Source organism: Nomia melanderi, chromosome 1, assembly GCF_051020985.1.
Source record: "Nomia melanderi isolate GNS246 chromosome 1, iyNomMela1, whole genome shotgun sequence".
Taxonomy (NCBI): domain Eukaryota; kingdom Metazoa; phylum Arthropoda; class Insecta; order Hymenoptera; family Halictidae; genus Nomia; species Nomia melanderi.
Window position 1 is genome coordinate 19803317 of NC_134999.1, and position 19349 is coordinate 19822665.

Genomic DNA, 19349 nt, shown 5'->3' on the forward strand with positions numbered 1-19349 from the left:
GTTAACCGCATCGGAAAATAACAGATCCGGCGTACGGTATTAAACGAATAGACAGCGAGCGCGGTGAGAACCTGTTATTAGACGCGCGGGGCCGGCCTCGCTCATTTACATCACCCCTTGATATCCAATTATCATCAGAGCGGTTGCTCAGATGCGTCAATAATAAAAGTGCATCGGTGGACATGGCCGCGGCGGTACTTATCGTCCGCGGCGGAGATCGCGGCGGCTGGGTACCGCTTATTATTAATGGAACAATTAGCTTCGCGGGTGTTAAGATGCTATCGGTGTCTGTTTGACTCTTTAATCAGCGCGAGTAAACGAGCCACGGAGCTCGATCGTGCCGCCGCCGCCGCCGCCTTTACCCGGCGTCGTTCGATCGGTGAATGTCAGAGCCGGCACGCCGAGATTCTTGTTAGAGATGTTCAGGAACGCTAATTATTCGATGAAAAATTCAAGACGGCGCGTCGTTAACGTGGCACTGGGCGTTTAATGGAAATTAAGATGGTTGATTTCTGGTATCCCCTGTACAGATCAACCACCGAACAAATGAATCTGAACTTTCCGTGTTCCACATAATCTATATAGCATTATTGATTTTGAATGTCAGTAGAAGCAGGAAATTTCGCAACACCGAACATGTACTCGTTTTACATTATAACTATTATCAAAGATATAACTCTCTAAGTGTGTCGATCACCTTATCAATCCAAACTCCCTATTGTTCCAAGGATTAGAAACCAGATGTTCAAGATTAACACGGTTCTTATTTGATTGCAGCACGCGAACAACGTGCGCAAGTCGGCGGCCGACTATGTGGCGCGTCGTCAGGCGCGCAAGATCTCGATGACACGTTCGATAACCTCGTCGCTCGCGTTGCCGATGAGCCAGTTAAGCGACGTGGCCTTCCTGCCGAACGCGAAGGCCGGCACGTTCTTCGCCCGCGACAACGTCTCCAATTTCATCGGCTGGTGCCGGAACAGCCTGGGCATCATCGAGTGCCTCCTCTTCGAGACGGACGACCTGATCATGCGCAAGAACGAGCGCCATGTGATCCTCTGTCTCCTGGAGGTCGCAAGGAGAGGCGCGAAATTCGGAATGTTGGCGCCGATGCTCGTGCAGATGGAAAGGCAGATCGACAGGGAGATCGCGGCGGAGAACAAAGCGGCGAACGGCGCCCACGGGAACACCGGAAACGAGGAGAGCGACGACGAGTACGCGGACATGCAGCAGGAGGAGCCTTGCCTGATCTACGGGCCGCAGCCGCAGATCGTCACCAACGATCTGAAGAGCCTCGACGAGATGGTGAGTCTTGGATTTCAGTCGATTCTCGATTCCTCTTTCGCGCTGGATCAAAGGCGCCTTTGTTCTTATCGCTAACAGGCCGCGGATGTTTACGAGGATACAAAGGCTTTTACAGTTTTTTTTCCGCGCAAAGGAATATTGAGCAAGGAATTCTAATGCTTTCAACAAAAACACTTCAGTCTGTTTAAAGATATACGCGTTATTTTGTATAACAGCGGATTAAGAGTTTCGAAATCTATGCAAAGAAGTGTGATATATTTGTCAGGTTTGTTTTTCTTCTCGACTCGTAGGAATCAATGAGAATCTATGCTCGCGTCAACATTCACAGCGTACTGATAAGAATTTCATGAAAGGCGTCTTTGACGGCGTTTCGAGACAACTTCCGCTATTGTAGCTCGCGAATGATCTCGCCGGCGACGCTAATCGACGAAAAACCGTTCTAGCCGAGCGATCCACGCGTACGCGTAACAAAGTATTTACGATCGGCTGGTAACCGAGGTCCCGATCGGTTCCATCGGTCAAACAGAATGAGCAATTACGCCTGTTCGGCCCACGGTCGCATTTATCCGACGCCAGTGCGTAACATTTAGCGAGTGATTTAATGCTCATTATCCATTTAGAGGCTAGGGAAACGCTTCGACTGGGAGCTACATGCACCTACCTATCTCGCGAACGGTTTTTGCTCAGTGTCATGCTAATACGATTTACGAGTCGCGCGCAAAACGACCACGGCCGGCCTGCCGGCCCGGCTCCGGAAGAAAGTTATCAAGCGCAACGTTTTAGACTGTCGTTTCTCGTGTAACCGAGCCATTTACCGGGTGTTCCGCGAGCCTCTTGGACCACCTGCAAATCGAATTACTTGATCGGAAGCGGGGCCACGAACTGCCGATACTCTAAAGTTCCGTAATAGCGTCTAAAATTTCATACACGCGATCTATCGGTAATTACCTGTTCATTATCGACTAGTTTACGGTGAATTATACGTGAAAAGTAATCTGTATACAACACGTTACAACGTTTATGTAATATAAAGTATCAATATTCCGTAGACACTTGAGTTTCTTATTAGAAAACGATGACTACGTTTATCAGGGGTTTACACGCGTTCGATCAGGGACTCTCGGCCTATTTCGAGGCTGCGAATCATTACCCGAGGGGTTCACACGTTTTAGCATAGGGATATCTCCATCCGGTAATTGACCGTAACTCGAAAATCATTCACGAGGCGGCAGAATGCGAAGCGATGAATTAATTTGTACCCATAATTCCTCTCTTCTTCTTTTTCGATCCGCGGGACGGAGCCGAGCGGGCAGCCAGCTGTGGTTGGCCACCGATAAACATGAATTATGGAACATGAATTATTAGCGCCGCGAAAGGGAGGAATACGTTTATCGGGAACGTTTCTTTCGCCTTTCAACGCTCGGTTGCGAGCAACTAGGTACTCTCTTATTCTTGATCTCGCGATATTCACGGTCGGCGGGGAGCAACGCCGTAAATATTCCGCGTCCGAAACGCCGTGACTTATTTTCACGGGTTCACGCGCATTACAGTCCTCGAAACGTTCGCGTGAATGTCCGTGGCTGGCAGATCCGCTCCGAAACGATGGATTCGAGGGACAGAAGTTTATCCGCTGCAGATCGCGCCGATTACGACGATGTAGAGAGCAATAAACTGCTTATTTTACTTTCCGCAGTGGGTCGGTCGGATAATTAATAATGATTTCTAATGGAATTCATCTTTGCTACGAAAGCAACCGACGATCGCATTGGCTATTAGATAGTATTATATTCGAACGTGTTCGTACTGTTAGTTTGTAGCAATTATATTAGCGATTAATCAGAGCGGATATATCCAGTCTCGCCGCTGAAAGGGTGAGACATGCAAAAGACCGAGACTGTCGCGCGATAAAGTCGAAAACGCGGCGTCGGAACGGATTAACGAGCGTTTCTTGTCGCCGGTGCTCTTTTAGTCGTGTCAAAGTCGCCGAGGCGCCGTTAGTTCCGCGCTGAAAGGCTCGAAAACACCGCGCGACGCTTTTTCCGCGCGCGGGGAGCCGAGCGACACACGTCGAACAACGCGCTGAGACTCTCGACTTTATCGCGGCTCGCGATGCATTCGAGAATTCCAGGACATTTTCCCTCGCCGCGGAATTCCGAACGCACCGGTGAACGTCGTCCGGTACATGCGACCGTTGCATAGATAAATCTCGTGTGCATCGCGGGTGCAGGCGCGCGTGTGCACCGTGTCGCAACGGCTCGCGGAGACCAGCCGTTAAACGGCTGGAAGCGTCTCTGGAGCTGAATAATTTCACTGATAAATCGGACGAACGTTGAGGAGATATTCTCTTACATTTTTCATTCGACGATTAGCACTCATCTTCGAACGTGTGACTCGCTGTAGCCGGGCGTCCGCCATTTTGTAAAAGTCGCTTGCGCGACGCGTTAGCGTCGAATCGAACGATTTACAATTCCGTTTCTAGTGACGTGAACTTTTCAGTTTTCGTTTGTTTAATTATCACCTGGGACCATAAGTTCATTATATTCGAGGACTAAACGACACGAAGATCTAACCCAAAGATGCGATCAACCTTTTACTAATTGAGAAGTTTCTTTCTCGAGACATTCTATTCTCGGTGTTTAATGATTTTTCATCTTTCTCACGGCATAAATCATTGCTCGTGGACGTAGATTACCCGTGAGTCACGCGCGCGGTTTCGCGGGCAGCTAAGAAGGACGCTCGAGTTTTCCCATGGAAGCAGCAATCAGGCCGAGGAATTAAAATAACAAAGCTGTCCCGTTTCGTCGGCTGTGCGGCGCAACTATCCACGGTATGCTCTTTAAAACACGCTTCGGCATCCCAGGGATTTACCCACTGGTTGTTTAGAACATGGCCGACCCCCTGACTAGTCCGCCTGCGGAACGGGAGAAGAGCAGCCCGCCGATACGCTCTCGCGCGAGAATTCATACGAATGAAATACTGGCGTCGAGATACCCGACACTCCGTCTAACGGGTTTCGGATTTGAACCGGGGAAACATTTCTTCTAGACCACCGAGAGATTAGAGTCATCAATTAGAGACAATGGATCGCGATCCCACAGCCTGCTAGATTCTCCGCGGTCGCTGGAAATTGTAGTCATTCGACTCGACGCTGTGCTCTGGGAAATCTTCGCATTCCCCAGTGGGAAAGATAAGTTAATCATCTGCTTGTCTTCAAACAGCATCCTTCTAGTTTTCTTCCTGTGATTCGTACACAGCTGCCTGAAGATTAGAGCATAATGTTTCACTTAATACTGTATCTAACATTAGACTCGGCACTGTAATTCCATCTTCCCGCGACGGGAGAATTAGCTAATTGCCTCGATAATTGTCTCAGGAATCTTCCCATAGCAACAGTATTCTTTGTTTATTTCCTGGGAGCATGAACTTCCTTACCAAACTCCGATCAAACTATAGATTCATATTACACGCTCCATCAGCTACCTGCCTCGATAATTGCCCCAAAAAGGTCCCCGCGATACAGTTACAGAGGCAACACAGATTCATATCATCACGCTAAATCCATCGAACAGCTACCTGTCTCGATAATTGCCTGAAAAATGTCCCCGCAATGGAACAATTATGGAGGCAACACCGTGGCAATGCATTTAAACGCGTTGCATCTCGCCCCTCGTTTCGTCTCAGCCGAATGTCTACCGATGCCCTACGGCCGCGTTCCCACTGTGCAGGGTCGCACGGTTGTTTAGCGAATTTGCATGCGGGGTACCGGCACATGTTGCACGGAACGGTTTCTTAGGGGGCCACGGAGGATCATATACGGAGTCGCAGCTGCATTGCGCGGAGATTTATCCCCGGCACGGTTGTCGCGTATGAATGCGAACGGTGCAGATGCAGTGTCACCGCGCGCTCCATAAAGGGCAGAAACGAAAGGGAAATCTGTATAGGTCGATAGCGGTGGCGCGCGGCGAACTTCCAACGGTGTGTCCACGTGTTCCCGCGGCACCGTCGTGGGAGTCTGTTGTGTGGGTAATTAAATTCACCGTCGCGACAAAGTTTCCGCCGCGTGGAAAATTGCGAAACTTGCCGGTTGTCCTTTTGCCGAGGGTGCGCGGTCAAGATGGCGGCCGTTCGGCCGAGCAACGTTCAATGTTCACTGGGACACAACGTTCGTCGGCACGATAATACGCATTGGTGCGGATCATTCCGCGAACGTGATTTTTCAGCGAAGAACCGGAACGGTTTAGCAACTCGGAACTATTATTAGAATATTATTAGAATCTAATGATATTCAATTATGTACGATCGCGTTCTCTATTGACGGATTGTAATAGTTCGATGGAACTCGATAGAGATTAGCTGAGTCAGGGTGAATATTAGCGGCGGAAAAAGAAAGTGAGGCTGTTCGAGTGGTCGGGGTTTATAAATATTAATAATATCGATACTCGAACGAGCTCGGTGAGGAGTTATGTAACATCGTAAGTACGCAGAATCCGTATCGCTTTTGCAATTGAATTTTATTATTCCGTCGCGAGCCGGATAATCACCGCAGTGATTCAGAATTAATCGGCTCGTCGAGTCGTTAATGGAGGATTAAGGTGGGAACCGAAGGTACGACGTTGACGTACAAAGGACAAACGGTTGTTTGTTCGACAGTCGTGTTCATTTGAAAATATAATTAAGAAAAACATACGTTAATGTTGTTTACAATGATCTGTTCGTATAATCGTTGGGTTGGTGCTTCGGATGAAAATATTCAGTCAGAATGAAGTGTAATTGATCACTAGGTACTCGAAGATCTATGATCTCTTTAGGGAGGAACGGATTTTCTGCAGGAGTTTGCAATAGAAAACGCGAGTCCTTTCATTCGATCGAACGCCCACGCCCTACAGCTGTGCAATCAGCTGTTGAGACGCAAATTCCGCCCAAGGAGGAACTCAGACGCGAGTCGGTCGTGGTATCGATTAGAAAAAAGCTCTGACTATAGGTACAGCTACTCCCATATCTCACCTCGAAACGGCGAAACGACGGTGAATCATTGGAATTGCCCTGTGGTTCATGAAACATACAGAGAACACCACTTCCAATTGCCTCTGATAATCCATCAGAACTTCGAAGTCCCATTTACAGAAAAACAAGTCTTTTCCTTATGTTAGAAACTATCTTCTAAATTATCATAAAAATCGCCTTAAATTCCTAGAAGTTCCTTATCTTGCAACGCGTGACACTAGAAAAATATAAAATCCTCATCCTTCCGTTTTCTAAATATTTTCCATCTATTCAAACACATTTGATCACTTTCGCCATATTGTTCAGAACGAAAAGAAAGTATCGAGTTTGCAAGCGAATTACTTTACCTTTGAAAAATATCTACCAGTCCAATGGAAAGAAGCCACTGAAGTGTTTAATTGCGAGTCCAATAATTTCACATGAGAGGCGAGATTACGGTGCGTTCGAGTGCGTTCAACGAGCCTCGAGGAAGAAATCAATTCGTCTAGACTTTCTTCCGTTGTATTCATGCGTCTATGGAGATTCCCATGATGATAGCCCGAGCATGGTGGCTTCTCCGGCCGTAGCTTCCAGGGTGGTCTCACTCCGCAGGCCATGCCAGCCGGAGCTTCGGCTCGCAAGCGCCGAAAGCTCGTCGTATTGATCGCCGTTAGCCCATTTCGTATCAAGTTCAAGCGCAAAGTCCTCGAACTTTCCACGAAGGACGAGCTTCCTTTCTCCTGCTAGGATATCGGCTAACCCGATTTGCCGGAGCTCCTGAAAAGAAAAAAACTCGAGCTTTCTCCGACCCGACTGATATTAAAATATTAATTCCATGCTACCTTTCTCGTGATACATTTAACGTAATAATGTGTAACTAACCATCCTTAACGAAATTTATTATTTATTTCAAAGAGAATCGATAGCTTTTAATTTTTAAGACGTTGGAAAATATAATTTTTTACCGATGATGACATGACTGGTATTAAAATATTAATGCGACGCAATTTTTCTCATGAAACGTTTAACGTAATAATGTGTAACTAACGATCCTTAACGAAATTTATTATTTATTTCAAAGAGAATCGATAGCTTTTAGCTTTTGACGCTGGAAAATAGAATTTTTAGAATGCTGATGGTTTTACAGATAACTCCGTCATTTTTTTCGAAAGATATTTAGATGTTATATTGTTCGTTTTATAATGGAATTTAGCGGATTATCTTGTTATTGGATTCAGTGGTTCGTAAGAAGTATCCGTCCGTTACGAAACAATATCTTAGTGACACACTGATACAAAAATAGCGATGCAGATTCCAATCTTCGCGGTGGATGTGGGTGAAGATACGCCTAACCTTAATCTCGCGTTGCTTCGAGCGCGATAAAGCTCATCCTTCCCTCGGTTCCTCCTTTATCTGCGAGCTCCTCATTATCGGAGGAAAAATATTTTCTCAACTTCTTTCCGACTGATATTTTCTGCGGATATTCAGCCTGCACTTCATTTCCGGCGATAAGTATACACGCGCGTTCGCGCGAATGCTGCAGAAGAAATTCCGTTTCATAAAGTTTTTGCCGGCGTTTACTTTCTGGAACGCTGGGAAAATATTTCTTTTTCGTCGAGCAGCGAAAATAGCGGCGCGTGCACGAATTTCTGAGAGCATTGGGAACATTCTTAACGCGAAATTTCTGTTTGGAAACTTCGATTTACCGTTGAACGCAGAGATAAACGTCGTGTTTTCATCGATTAGGAACAGAGCAGTAAAATTGATAAATTTATAACATCCATATCTTCAAAGACAAAACGGTAAGAAAGTTATGGTTCAGGCCCATGGAATTCCCCTCTATAATCGCAGTATTTCAACAATGATTTACAAACTTAAAATCGAATTTCAACATTATAGAATTTTTTACTGGCTCGACAATCAATATGTTAACACTAGATTATTCTACACTTTACTCTATTATTCGTAGAAGACTGCTATATTTGTTCATATAGATTGCAGGAATTATTCTTTCAAAAACAGAGCAGTATGTTCGCATAATGGCATCCGTCAAAAACAACTTGAACTGTCGCCAATGTTCAAAAAATGCAATATCCGTCAGATGGACGTGTTCCGTGGATCTAGTGTTAACCGAGCAAACACATTCTTCCCCACAGCAAGTTTACCATTCTCAGTTTCCAAGGAAACAGGTTCGAGTAATCGGCTGGAGCGCGCCGATTGCTCTCGCGAGTCACCGTCTCATAGAGCAATCGATTCATTCCGTCGCGACCGGAACACCGTCTTCTAAATATAATGTAACAGCCCGGTTTCCGAGTAGCGTTGTTAACAGTGACGTATCCTGTATTCTGAAAAGGCGTGAGTGATTCATTTCAGACCTATCTGCATGGCGTCTAAACTTGGACGATGCTGCTCTATATCTGCGAACTTCGGCGTTATCGTAAATATGAACCCCGCCTCTCTCTTAGTCATTCGATTTATCGCCGATTTTTACTGCGGCAAATCTTCCGGCAAACGTTACCAATCATCCTCTCAATGCCAGATCTTTCGAAACGCTGAATCGTTAACCCTTTGCGGTCCGAAGTGCTCTTGGTTTCTCACTTTGAGGTCCACGTCGAAGTTCATTCAATTGCAGCTTAATATGACGCTCTATTTATTTATTCGAGAATATTTAGTAGTCACTGAAACGTTACCTTCAACACTAAAACTACCGAGATCAATTAACTGTTTAAAATTTCTATAGAAACTCCAAGAGTGCATCTGTTCAGACTTCAATTGATTTACAATTCAATTTGCGTAGTGCTAAATGAACTTGTTTAATAATTTCTCAGAGAAACATTTGTTAGCTTTCTAATAATTGCAAAAAGAAGACATCGTGGGTCATTTGACCCGTCTGGTAGTTTTAGTGTTAAATGGTACAATTGTGATACCACAAATAAATATAGAAAAAATTATTAAAACAGGTAGAGTGTGCAATAAAATAGTCTGACTTGACATAGGATTGCTAAGGGTTAAGGATTCACTCGAGGATCATACCGATCTCTCGCAGATCTTTGTCTTATTCGCATTTCTGATAATCTTAGCCGCGTTTCAGTCACACTCGATAATTGCATTCTCGTTAGGCGCGTTATCGATCACGCACGTTTCGCCGAAACGACGGGCGAAATAAAGGATGAAACGACAGTGGCCAGAGTTTCAGCGTTGCCCGTTCGCCGGTTTCAACGCGGAGGGTTGACAAAGCCGGCCGTTTTCTTCTTACTCGTAACTATTGACCCAAAATGCATCCCGGAGTCATTAAGCCTGGCACAGAGTCGTAAGAGGCCGCGCGTTTCAAACGACTCCGGCCGGCCTCTTAGGCGAGGAATTCCTCGATCGACACCGTCCCCAGCTCGCGAGTAATTAACGGTGAGTAATGACGGGAATACTCGTCTTGCGCGCTGGTGCGAATGACCCAGATTTCCCTCTGACGCGGGCAGAACGAGAGGAAGGATTTTCGTTTCCCGTTTTCTCTGGACACGAAAATTTCCCTGTTCCCGGCAGATTCGGGAGAATTCACGGAATATTCGCGGACAATCCATTTTTCATTGAAATATTGGGAAACAAAGATATACGAAATCAACGGTGGAAACCGTTGAGAATATTTACGATAAAACTAGTCTAATTAATTGTTCATCTTTTTAAGAATCCAATTTCAATTTCGATTGACTCATATATCAGTTTGCCTAGTGCTAAGTTGACTCTAGAATCATCGGACGGTTGGAAATTTGAGGATTCACGAATTAACCTTTTGCGGACGAAAACACTTTAACCCTTTGCACTCCTATGTCGCGCGTCACTCGACATCGGTTTTATTCACAGGTGTGATTCTTTGTCGAGATATTTTTAAAATAGATTGTATTATTCTGTTATTTTCAATATCATTAATAAGAAGAATCGTTTACATTGCTCTCTACAAATTAATTATTTTTTAAAATGCATTTCAAGTAAAATATCGTAATAACACAGAGTTATCGAGGGAAAACTGCGAACGAAATTCGGAGTGCGAAGGGTTAAAGTACACACAGCTGACAACATATGATGCTAAATTATATACTGAATGCTTAAACAATGGAACAAAAGGAAACTGTACACTGATCTCTTATTATTCGACTAATTAAATCATTTGTTTGAAACTTAACCCTTTGCACTCGAGAATATTTTTCTCAATAATTCATTATTTTCTGATGAAACGTCAGTAATATTTTTCGCAACTAGCATACAGAAATGCCTCGCATAAATTAAGTGACAGAACTATTTTACTTCGATGTTCCATGTGCTGATATCTTATATAAAATTAAATATTGAATTTTCAATTTTACAATTTTCTTGGGTCAAATCAAATGGCGACTGAAAGGCGACTCTCGAGTGCAAAGGGTTGATACTCCAAATATGAAGATTTCATCTCGCCAAAATGATGTCCGGCAAAGGGTTAAAAGATTCGAGAATTTCGATGTTACGATTGACATCAGGATCGTAAGAATTATTGAAGATACGTTGCAGTACTAATGTCACGCGTTCAAAAATTGAGGGGAACGTTTTCTTCGAGGTCCCCGTTATTATTTGAATCCGTCGACGACCGAACGTCCGTCGGGTTCCTCTCCGGCCGGAACGCCGGAGAAAAGAAGCGGCGAAGAGAGCGAAGTTCGCTCATGCGTCCGCGAAACTGCCATAAATGGCGTTGAAGTCTTGACGGCGCGTTAGTTATTACGTGCAATTAGCCCGAGATAGCGAGAGGAGAGAAGGCTACCGATCCGTGCAAGGTCTGGCTGCGGTCTGAGTCTTAGCTAATCACTGTTTATCGGCGACTTTCAACGCCGAGTCGCCGCGACACTTGCCTCCGGTGCGCCCCCCTTCGCCCCCCGTCGCGGACTATATTGTCTCGTGGCTGGCAGTGAGTCACGTCTGTCGGTTTCGGCGTGAAAAACGTGGACGTTGAACGTAACGAACTGCCCGTAAGGCATTCGATACGCCGCGCGCCGCTGTATTTGGTTCCTCGGTGATTGGGAGATCGAATTAGTGGAGAAGTAAACGGTCGCCGCGTTCGGGAGTGCAGGGGATTTAGGGGAAACGCTCGGAAATGGTGATCCAATTGTCGAATCATTGATATATCCACTTATTCACTATTACGGAGATTATTCTTATGTAACGTTATCGTTAGTAGATTAAAGCGTTCGAGGAAAAAGTGGAGAAAACGCTCGCGACGTGTTGATTCGGTGACGCTAAGACCTGTAACTGCTACATCAACGATACATCTGTTTAAACAGACATCTGACTCTCGGTATAATCGTTGAAACGATCTAAGATAGATCCTAGAATCGAATTTCCTGTGTTACTTTCATTAGAAAAATGTTTCTTCTGGAGTATCCGTTTTCGGACCACCCAGTAGACACTCGCCACACCATTCCCCGCGTAGAACCATCGATAGCTTGCTCCAGTTCACAATCTACGCAGCCGGCGCGAGGCTCAAACTCGATTTTCGTGTCTGACAATCAGCGTATGGGGATCGAGAGATGAAAGGAAAATTCTGACGGCCGCCCTAGTAACCCCCATGTCCGCAGCCCTTGGCTTTCTCTCTCTTTCTCTCTCTTTCTCTGTCTCCACCCTACCTCTTTTTCTGTCTATCTCAAGGGTCCTGGAGCGGAATTGACGCCGTTGGCACCTTTCGCGCAGTTCGATCGCAACATCTAGGTTATTCCAATAAAGTGCACTCGAAGTGCTTCTAAACGGCTTTGATTGCCCGCCGGAGGTTGGCGGCACTGTGTCGGAGGGTGCGGTGACCAGAAATCTGATTTCACTCTGGACGAAATCTACTCGACGTTCGCCGATTTTCGTCGGCTCTAAGAATCAATTCGAGTGCTCGCCGAATTAGTCCGAAGCTTCCTGGAGCTTGAAAAGCTTTTGTTTCGTTTGGAACAAAGTCTGCCTATCATCCTCAATATCTCCTGTCTTTGTTCTTTGAACCCGGTGTACAAATATTTATTTCTGTATATTCGCTAAAAGATTATCTTGAAATTTCGAACGGTACTGTAATATTCTGCGAATGGAACTTTGAAGGAAAATATTCAAATATTTTTGCCCATTGTTACGATTATTATAATTCTTCGAAACTGTTTTATTCCTCTTGCGGAGGTCGTGTCGAGTTTATTTGCCCTCGGTTCGTTTATTTAGTTTCACGGAATAAAGGAGAAAGTATCGAGCGTACTCGGCAAGTGTTTCTTCATCGTTCGAAAACACTTCGCGAGAAATGTTTATCCGATTGTTCTCGTCGCTATTTTTAGGCGGCCCGAGCCAGCCGATTGAATTCGAATCACGATCCCGCCGGGATGGCGGGGCAGAGGCGCGATAAAGCAAACGGCAGTTCTTAATAAAGGGTGTGACAAATGCCGTTCCTTCGAGACGCGTGACCGGTGGCCGCCGCTTTCAGAAAAATCGAAGAAAAACCCCCGTCTCCCGTGAGGCGCGTAATTCCATTCCGAAATGTGTCTACCAGAACCGGAAACACCCTCCGCAGCCCGCGCACGCTGCTACCCTTTAATTCTCGAGGGTCGTTCACCCCAACCGTGGCAATGAATTCCTCCAGACGTGACATTAAAAGTTACTGTCCCTCATTCCGCGCGATATTCCTCGCGAAAGTGCCAAGTGTTACCAGCTCCATTTTAAAAAATAACATTCTCCCCTGCTGCACATATATTCAACTCACATGACCCAAAATTCCAAAACATTTAATTCAAGAAACTATCACAAATTTGTCATTCTCCAGAATGAAAATCCCTTTTTCTATAAGGTACCATTGCCATTATATCTTCCTACTATTTCTAAAATACTAATCTATTCAAAAATTCCAAACCTCGAAGCTCTAAATCTAACCAAAAGTCCCTACATCCCGAATTCTCCATTTACCAACACAAAGTTACCATTCTCCACAATCTACCATCAATCGCTCTCAGATTCAACAACAATCCATTCCCAATCAGTAAACTTCCTTCCAATCGTTTGAACTTCCAGAAAACCTCCACTAAAAGAACCTACATCGCAGATTCTCCATTTTCCAAAACAAAGTTACCATTCTCTACAAACTACCACCATCAATCGCTCTCAGGTTCAACAACAATCCAATTCCCAATCAGTAAACTTCCTTCCAATCGCATCAACTTCCAGAAAACCTCCACTAAAAGAACCTACATCCCGAATTCTCCATTTACCAAAACAAAGTTACCATTCTCCACAATCTACCACCATCAGTCGCGCTCAGGTTCAACAACAATCCAATTCCCAATCAGTAAACTTCCTTTCAATCGCTTCGACCTCCAGAAAACCTCCACTAAAAGAACCTACATCCATTTCCCAAAAGTTACCATTCTCTACAAGCTAGCAAAGCGTATCAAACACCCCCGCGTCGGTTGAACAACAATCCAATTCCTAATCAGTAAACTTCCTTTCAATCGCTTCAACTTCCAGAGAACCTCCACTGAAAGAACCTCCATCGCAGATTCTCCATTTCCCAACACAAAGTTAGCATTCTCTACAAGCTAGCAACGCGTATCAAACACCAATTGCCAATCAGCAAACTTCGTTCGAATCGTTTGAACCTCCAGGAAATCCGATGAAAAAAGATCACCGATAGTTCCATTCCCCCCAAGGTACCTTGCGTAAAACGCTGCTCGTCTCTCAGGATGGAAGTTCCGCGATACGGGGAGGGTGTAATCGTCCCGAGCGCCGGGGAGCATCTAATTAAAGAGAGCCGGGAGAGCCCGGTCCGCGGGTGTGCGCGTCAGTTTATAAAGTTGGCTGGAATTCCTCGAAGCCGGGGCCATTTCAGCGAACGTCGTCAGCGGCGTTCGGCGTCCCGGCGACGCGGAATTGGAAACAAGACGTCGACGAGGCGAGTGCCGAGCATGGGTGGACGCCGCGGCCCGAACAGCTGAGGTCGGAGGCACACGGGACGTTGCGCCGCGGCGCGGCGTATTGATTGCGGAGACGCCGGCGCCGCGCCGCGCCGCGACGCTTCGGCCTCCCTGCCATAAAACCTGCGCCGTGTTCGCGGGAATTCACCTGGCGCGCCGATGCCGCCGCTCCGGATTCGGTGCGAAACTCGCCGGGCACGCGCCCCTCGCGTGATCCACGCAATTATTTCCCAGACGACCTTGGGAACTTTATATTTTATAAATAATCGAGGCGAGTCCTGGCCGGGGGATGCGATTCTTGGGAAGTTGGCTGCTGATGGCACTTTTTGAATATTCTGAGCGACGTTTTGTTAACCCCTTGTCGTATGACGAGTGAGAGCCGTGATGAAGATTTCTGGACTAATTTAACGACAATCGATGTTGCGAACAACTATTTTGCTGTTATCATTGTATTATCTTCAAATGAAATTTCCACTTGAAGTAGAATGGAGAATTTTGTTGCATTTTTTCCAAATTTTCGATAGTTATTGTACATGAGCTTAGTGGCGAAAGTAAATAGTACGCCAAGAGGTTAAGGAAAGTGTATTCGTTGGTTGGGAACTGTTGTAGGCTTGGATTATTGTTGATTCGAAAATTTGTTTTTGTTGAGTGTTTTTGAATGAACGTGAAGAAATGAGACTTTCGATTTGAGTAATTTTGAAAAGATTTAGGGAATTAAAGAGAAGATTGGTAAGATTGTTTTTAATTGGAAAGGTTTGTAAGGGCGAGTTGGTTGTTTTTTTGAAGAAATAAAGTTGGGTGTGTTACACAATAACAAGATGGCGGTCTAAACAAGTGCTTCCTCCGAACGAGGCAGTTTTCCTCCGCGTTTCCGTAAGCCAAAGTATTTTTAATTGAATTGTTACCCAATTCGCTTCGCATATACGCTACGCACAACGTGCCAGCCGTCCTCTCGAGCGACCTCCGCTGCGTGGAATCGATCGATCGCCAATCATCGAGAGGAATGCACGGGCGAACGTTAGCGGAGTTTTTTCCACTGCGTTTACGTTTTCCAAGTAAAAGTGAACAGACCTTCCAGGAACGAGAGACAAATAACTGAAAGAAATATCATTCGTTCCGTGATTAATATGTAATTGTGCCTTCGAGCAATGCCCATGTGCAATTCTTTTTTCCTCATTTCCAAGACCATTACGCTCCTCTTGCACAAACACGATATCCTGAATTCCAACATAACACTTTAAACCCAACATTCAACTAACTTCCATACCTGAAAATAATAATCCACAGCGAAGGGTTGAAGCTTCAGCCGAAGCGATTCGCCATCTAAAGCAAGGGTTGCCCAAGAATTTCTTAATCGCCACGCTCGCGTGTTCAGTCGAACACGCACTGCAATCGGTAACTCAACGTTCACGCGATCCGAAAACTCGCAATTGGATCCATCAGCTGCGCCAGTAATTAAAGTGCTCGCGAGGAATCATTTTCAGCTTTTCGCGCGTGGAAAAAGCGCCGCGATCGGTTCCCGTTCCGCTTCCCCGATTTTTGCCCGGCCGCAAAACCGCAAGGCCTGGCGGCGGCGGCGGGATCGCAAAAAGAAGGACGCCGGCGAACGGGAAAGAAGAAAAGGGTCGGTGTGGGCGGGCCACGCCTTCGTGTCCGTACGACTTTTAATAATCGGCCCGATTTATCAATGCACCGGCCCTAATTAGTAAGCAGCCCCGTTCTTTTCGCGTACACGCATTGTCCGCGCCGCGGCCTTCTTGCTCGCTCGCTCTTTCTCTCCTCCACTCGTTCGCTCGACGGGAAAAAAAGGCGACGAGGAAGCGATGGCCAACCTCTGCGCCGGCATATTGCTTCTAAATCAAAGAACCGCGTTCCTCGTTGCCCACGGCGACCGATGCCCGAGCGAAAAATCGGCCAGCGATCGATCCACGACGAAAAATCGCCCATCCGCGCGATCTTTCGATTATTCATATCACGGTGAAGAGAGCGAGGGATGGGAATGCTTGAGACCATGTTCCGTTCTTATAGTACAGGGTGAGTCAAAGGTGAGCGTGTACTTTTCGAAGAAAAAGCAGTTGAAATAATTGTAGATACATCGATTGTAAAGGGTATTTTCTTCGAGGGATTTTCTAAATTCTTCTGTGATTATGGTAATATGATAATTAGATGCTTCAGCGTTCCATTGGAATAACTGGTTACTCCGGAGACACCCTATACATTGCATTACCACCTAATGGCATGCTCACCATCTGTTCGCCGAATGTCCCTCATTTATCGAAGGAAATTTAAATTCCTTCTACGTGTTAGCTACACCAGGAGATTCTTAGTATTTATTAGCATTCTTAAGTTGGTAATACCTGATCATTCCTGTTCATAAAGTACAAGACGATCGTTCGAGCATAATTTTATTCAACACCATTCAAGAAACCCAAGACCATAAAACAAATCCTTGTACAAACAACCACGATGCAAACTGCCTTCCACTTCTTAAAATCCAAAGTATGCGAGAGGTTACGAAGTAGTAAAACAAACTTCATCTCCACCCTCGTCGATTAATATTCACTCCAGCGCTGTCTCAGCTACCGAAGAGGGTGAAATTCGAAACGAGGTATCAGAAGGGCCCAAAAATCGCGACGTTACGGAGGGAACACCTTAACACTTTGCCGGCCGCACACTTACCGCATCGCCGTTAGGTTGGCGCGGGCGGGTATGACGCAGAAGGCAGCAAAAGACAGTTTCAAACTAACAGAAGCATCTGCTTAAAAGATTTTAACAAAAGACGATCTGGTAAATTGGGGAGGGACAGTGGAAGCAATTGTTTCTCTAACAATAGCATCAATATGTATTCCTATACAATCGGAATGATAATCACGCGTACGTGACAGCGGCCGGTAAAGTGTTAACCCTTTGCACTCCAGAAATTTGTCACTAGAAATATTCAATTGATTTTCATGAGATATAGATGACATTTTTTTCACCTAACTTAACGAGGAATCTATTCAAAATAAGGGGAACAATGGTATTTTATTTCCACATTTCACGTATCGACAGATTACTCGAGACTTAACGTTAAATACGAGATTTTACAGTTTTGATGCACCAATTATAGTGGTGCTATTATTATAGATAATGAAAAGGTGGACCTTGAGTAATCGAGAGCTAGGAATAAATATATGTATTTAATAAAATATGGAAACAACACGGACAACACGTAAAAAATACAACTCGATGCCACGGAGGCCAACACACGACTCTTTCCGCAACTCTCTTACAGACATTCTCTGCCAAAAATCATCACAGACATTCAGATACACCCCTGGAAAGCTGGCCCTGCAGTCTTGGGTCCGCGACGTTGTGCAGGCCACTTTCCCTCGACCGTTTTCCAGCCTGTCCTTCGCTCACACTCATTCTTGCATTCACTCTTCTTAAAAATACCTTAACGTACGCTGAAAATTCTAGATACTGCACAATCGAGTGGTGACTGAGAGGCACCTTTGCAGTGCAAAAGGTTAAAACAGTTAGCACAGCCTCGAATCGAATGGCGATTCGCGTGCAGCTGCGAAAACGCGGCCGACTGATCGATAGGTCGCCAGGAAGGCTGAAGAGGCTCAGATAAGACGGGCCAGCTGAAAAAGCGTCGGCTGTGGCCAGTGTTTCCTCGTGATCGGTGGCAACGCACGGGAATTGGGTCGTCGTAGGAGAGCGAGCCGTGTTTTTCCTTATCTAAAAACTTCTCCGTCAGCCGGCTGACGGAAAACTGTCTCCCCGCCGCGGAGCGGAACTGGAGCAAAGATTTTTCCACGTTCCGTAAACAAGGATTCGTCGGCGGATAGGTGAAACTGTGGGAAAAATCGGACGCTATCGGCAACCTGGAAACTCGGAGTTACTTGTAAACCATCGCCGACGAGTGATATAGTTGTTTGGCTTGAGACACTCCGTGCTTTTGACGATTTATATGTTTGCTCGACGTTGCTCGCTCTGATTTCTCCGTGGGAGACTGGCTTCGAATCTTCGGCTAGAGGTAGACCGACTCTTGTACGTACGTTGCCGTGATACCAGAATTGGGTTACACAAATGCGTTACTTCTCAATTCCCTCGTGAGACGTATCGAGTGTATTCAGACGTGTATTATAATAAAAATTTGTTAATTGGCAAACCTGACGAACGATTATGATTAGTCGCCGGTGACAGGTCGATCACGTCCGAAACAGTAAAAATGAATGTTCTCCCGTGCCCGACGTCGATCAGAATCAATACGTGAAACTCCGTAATGGAATTAATTGCAGCTTCCCAGCGACGTTGTATTTATTGGGCAATTAACGTCGTCATTTAGAACTGGACGTGTAATTATCGTGTACACCGTAGCCAGTGACTTTCAACCTCCTTTGAGAAACACGAATCATTCGCTTTTTCTCTTTAATCGCCTGTCGATCTTCTTATTTTCATCAAACAAACGAAAGGATCGATCCACTCAGCTTGTGCGAGATTTCTTATCGTTCATATAAGAAATTTTATGCAAGAAGATTTATAAAGGAAATCCAGTGAGAAGAATTCGATAGAATTTGCGTCTAATGTTTCTCGAAATGTTAAATTTGATGCTCGGGGAGCAGTCGAGAGATCGATCTGCGGATTAATTCGGGAACGGAGAGCGAGCCCCTTCGCGATTCCCATCGAATGCCACTCGGATTCCTAAAATGGCTGGAAGAATTGGTTGGGAGACTCTGCCATAATTGAAACTCTGCCGGCTGGCTCGATATATCAGACTGAAGTATTTAACGGGCTCGTCTAATCGATGGTCCCATATATTGGTTACAATGTTGCGTTATTATTCACTGCTCCCGACTGCACGGGAATAATCAAGGAAAATGTTTCAGCTCGTAAACCTTGAATCGAGCAACATCAATTTCCCGGCTGGCCACCAGCTTATCGGGTGCTCCAATAAATTCGATTACTTTATTTTCTCCATCCACTTCGCGCAATTACGATCTTCGCATACTGACGATTTTACAAACCACCATTCTCGTTAACATGCTACCGCGAGCTAAATCTATTTAGAATTCCTCCGAGGAATCGAACATGATTCAACAACTGTATTCTTATATTTGTCGTTCGTCCATCAAGATT

General features: G+C 45.4%; 1 protein-coding gene across 2 annotated transcripts in view; it reads left to right on the forward strand.

Annotated features, from left to right (window-relative positions):
* Positions 1–19349, forward strand: part of LOC116432696 (uncharacterized) — an 87395-nt gene that overhangs the window by 38687 nt on the left and 29359 nt on the right. For both annotated transcript variants that reach the window (XM_031989936.2, XM_031989937.2), the window contains exon 3: positions 778–1302. In XM_031989936.2, coding sequence (XP_031845796.2) covers positions 778–1302 — 525 coding nt within the window. The remainder of the gene's footprint in view (positions 1–777; positions 1303–19349) is intronic.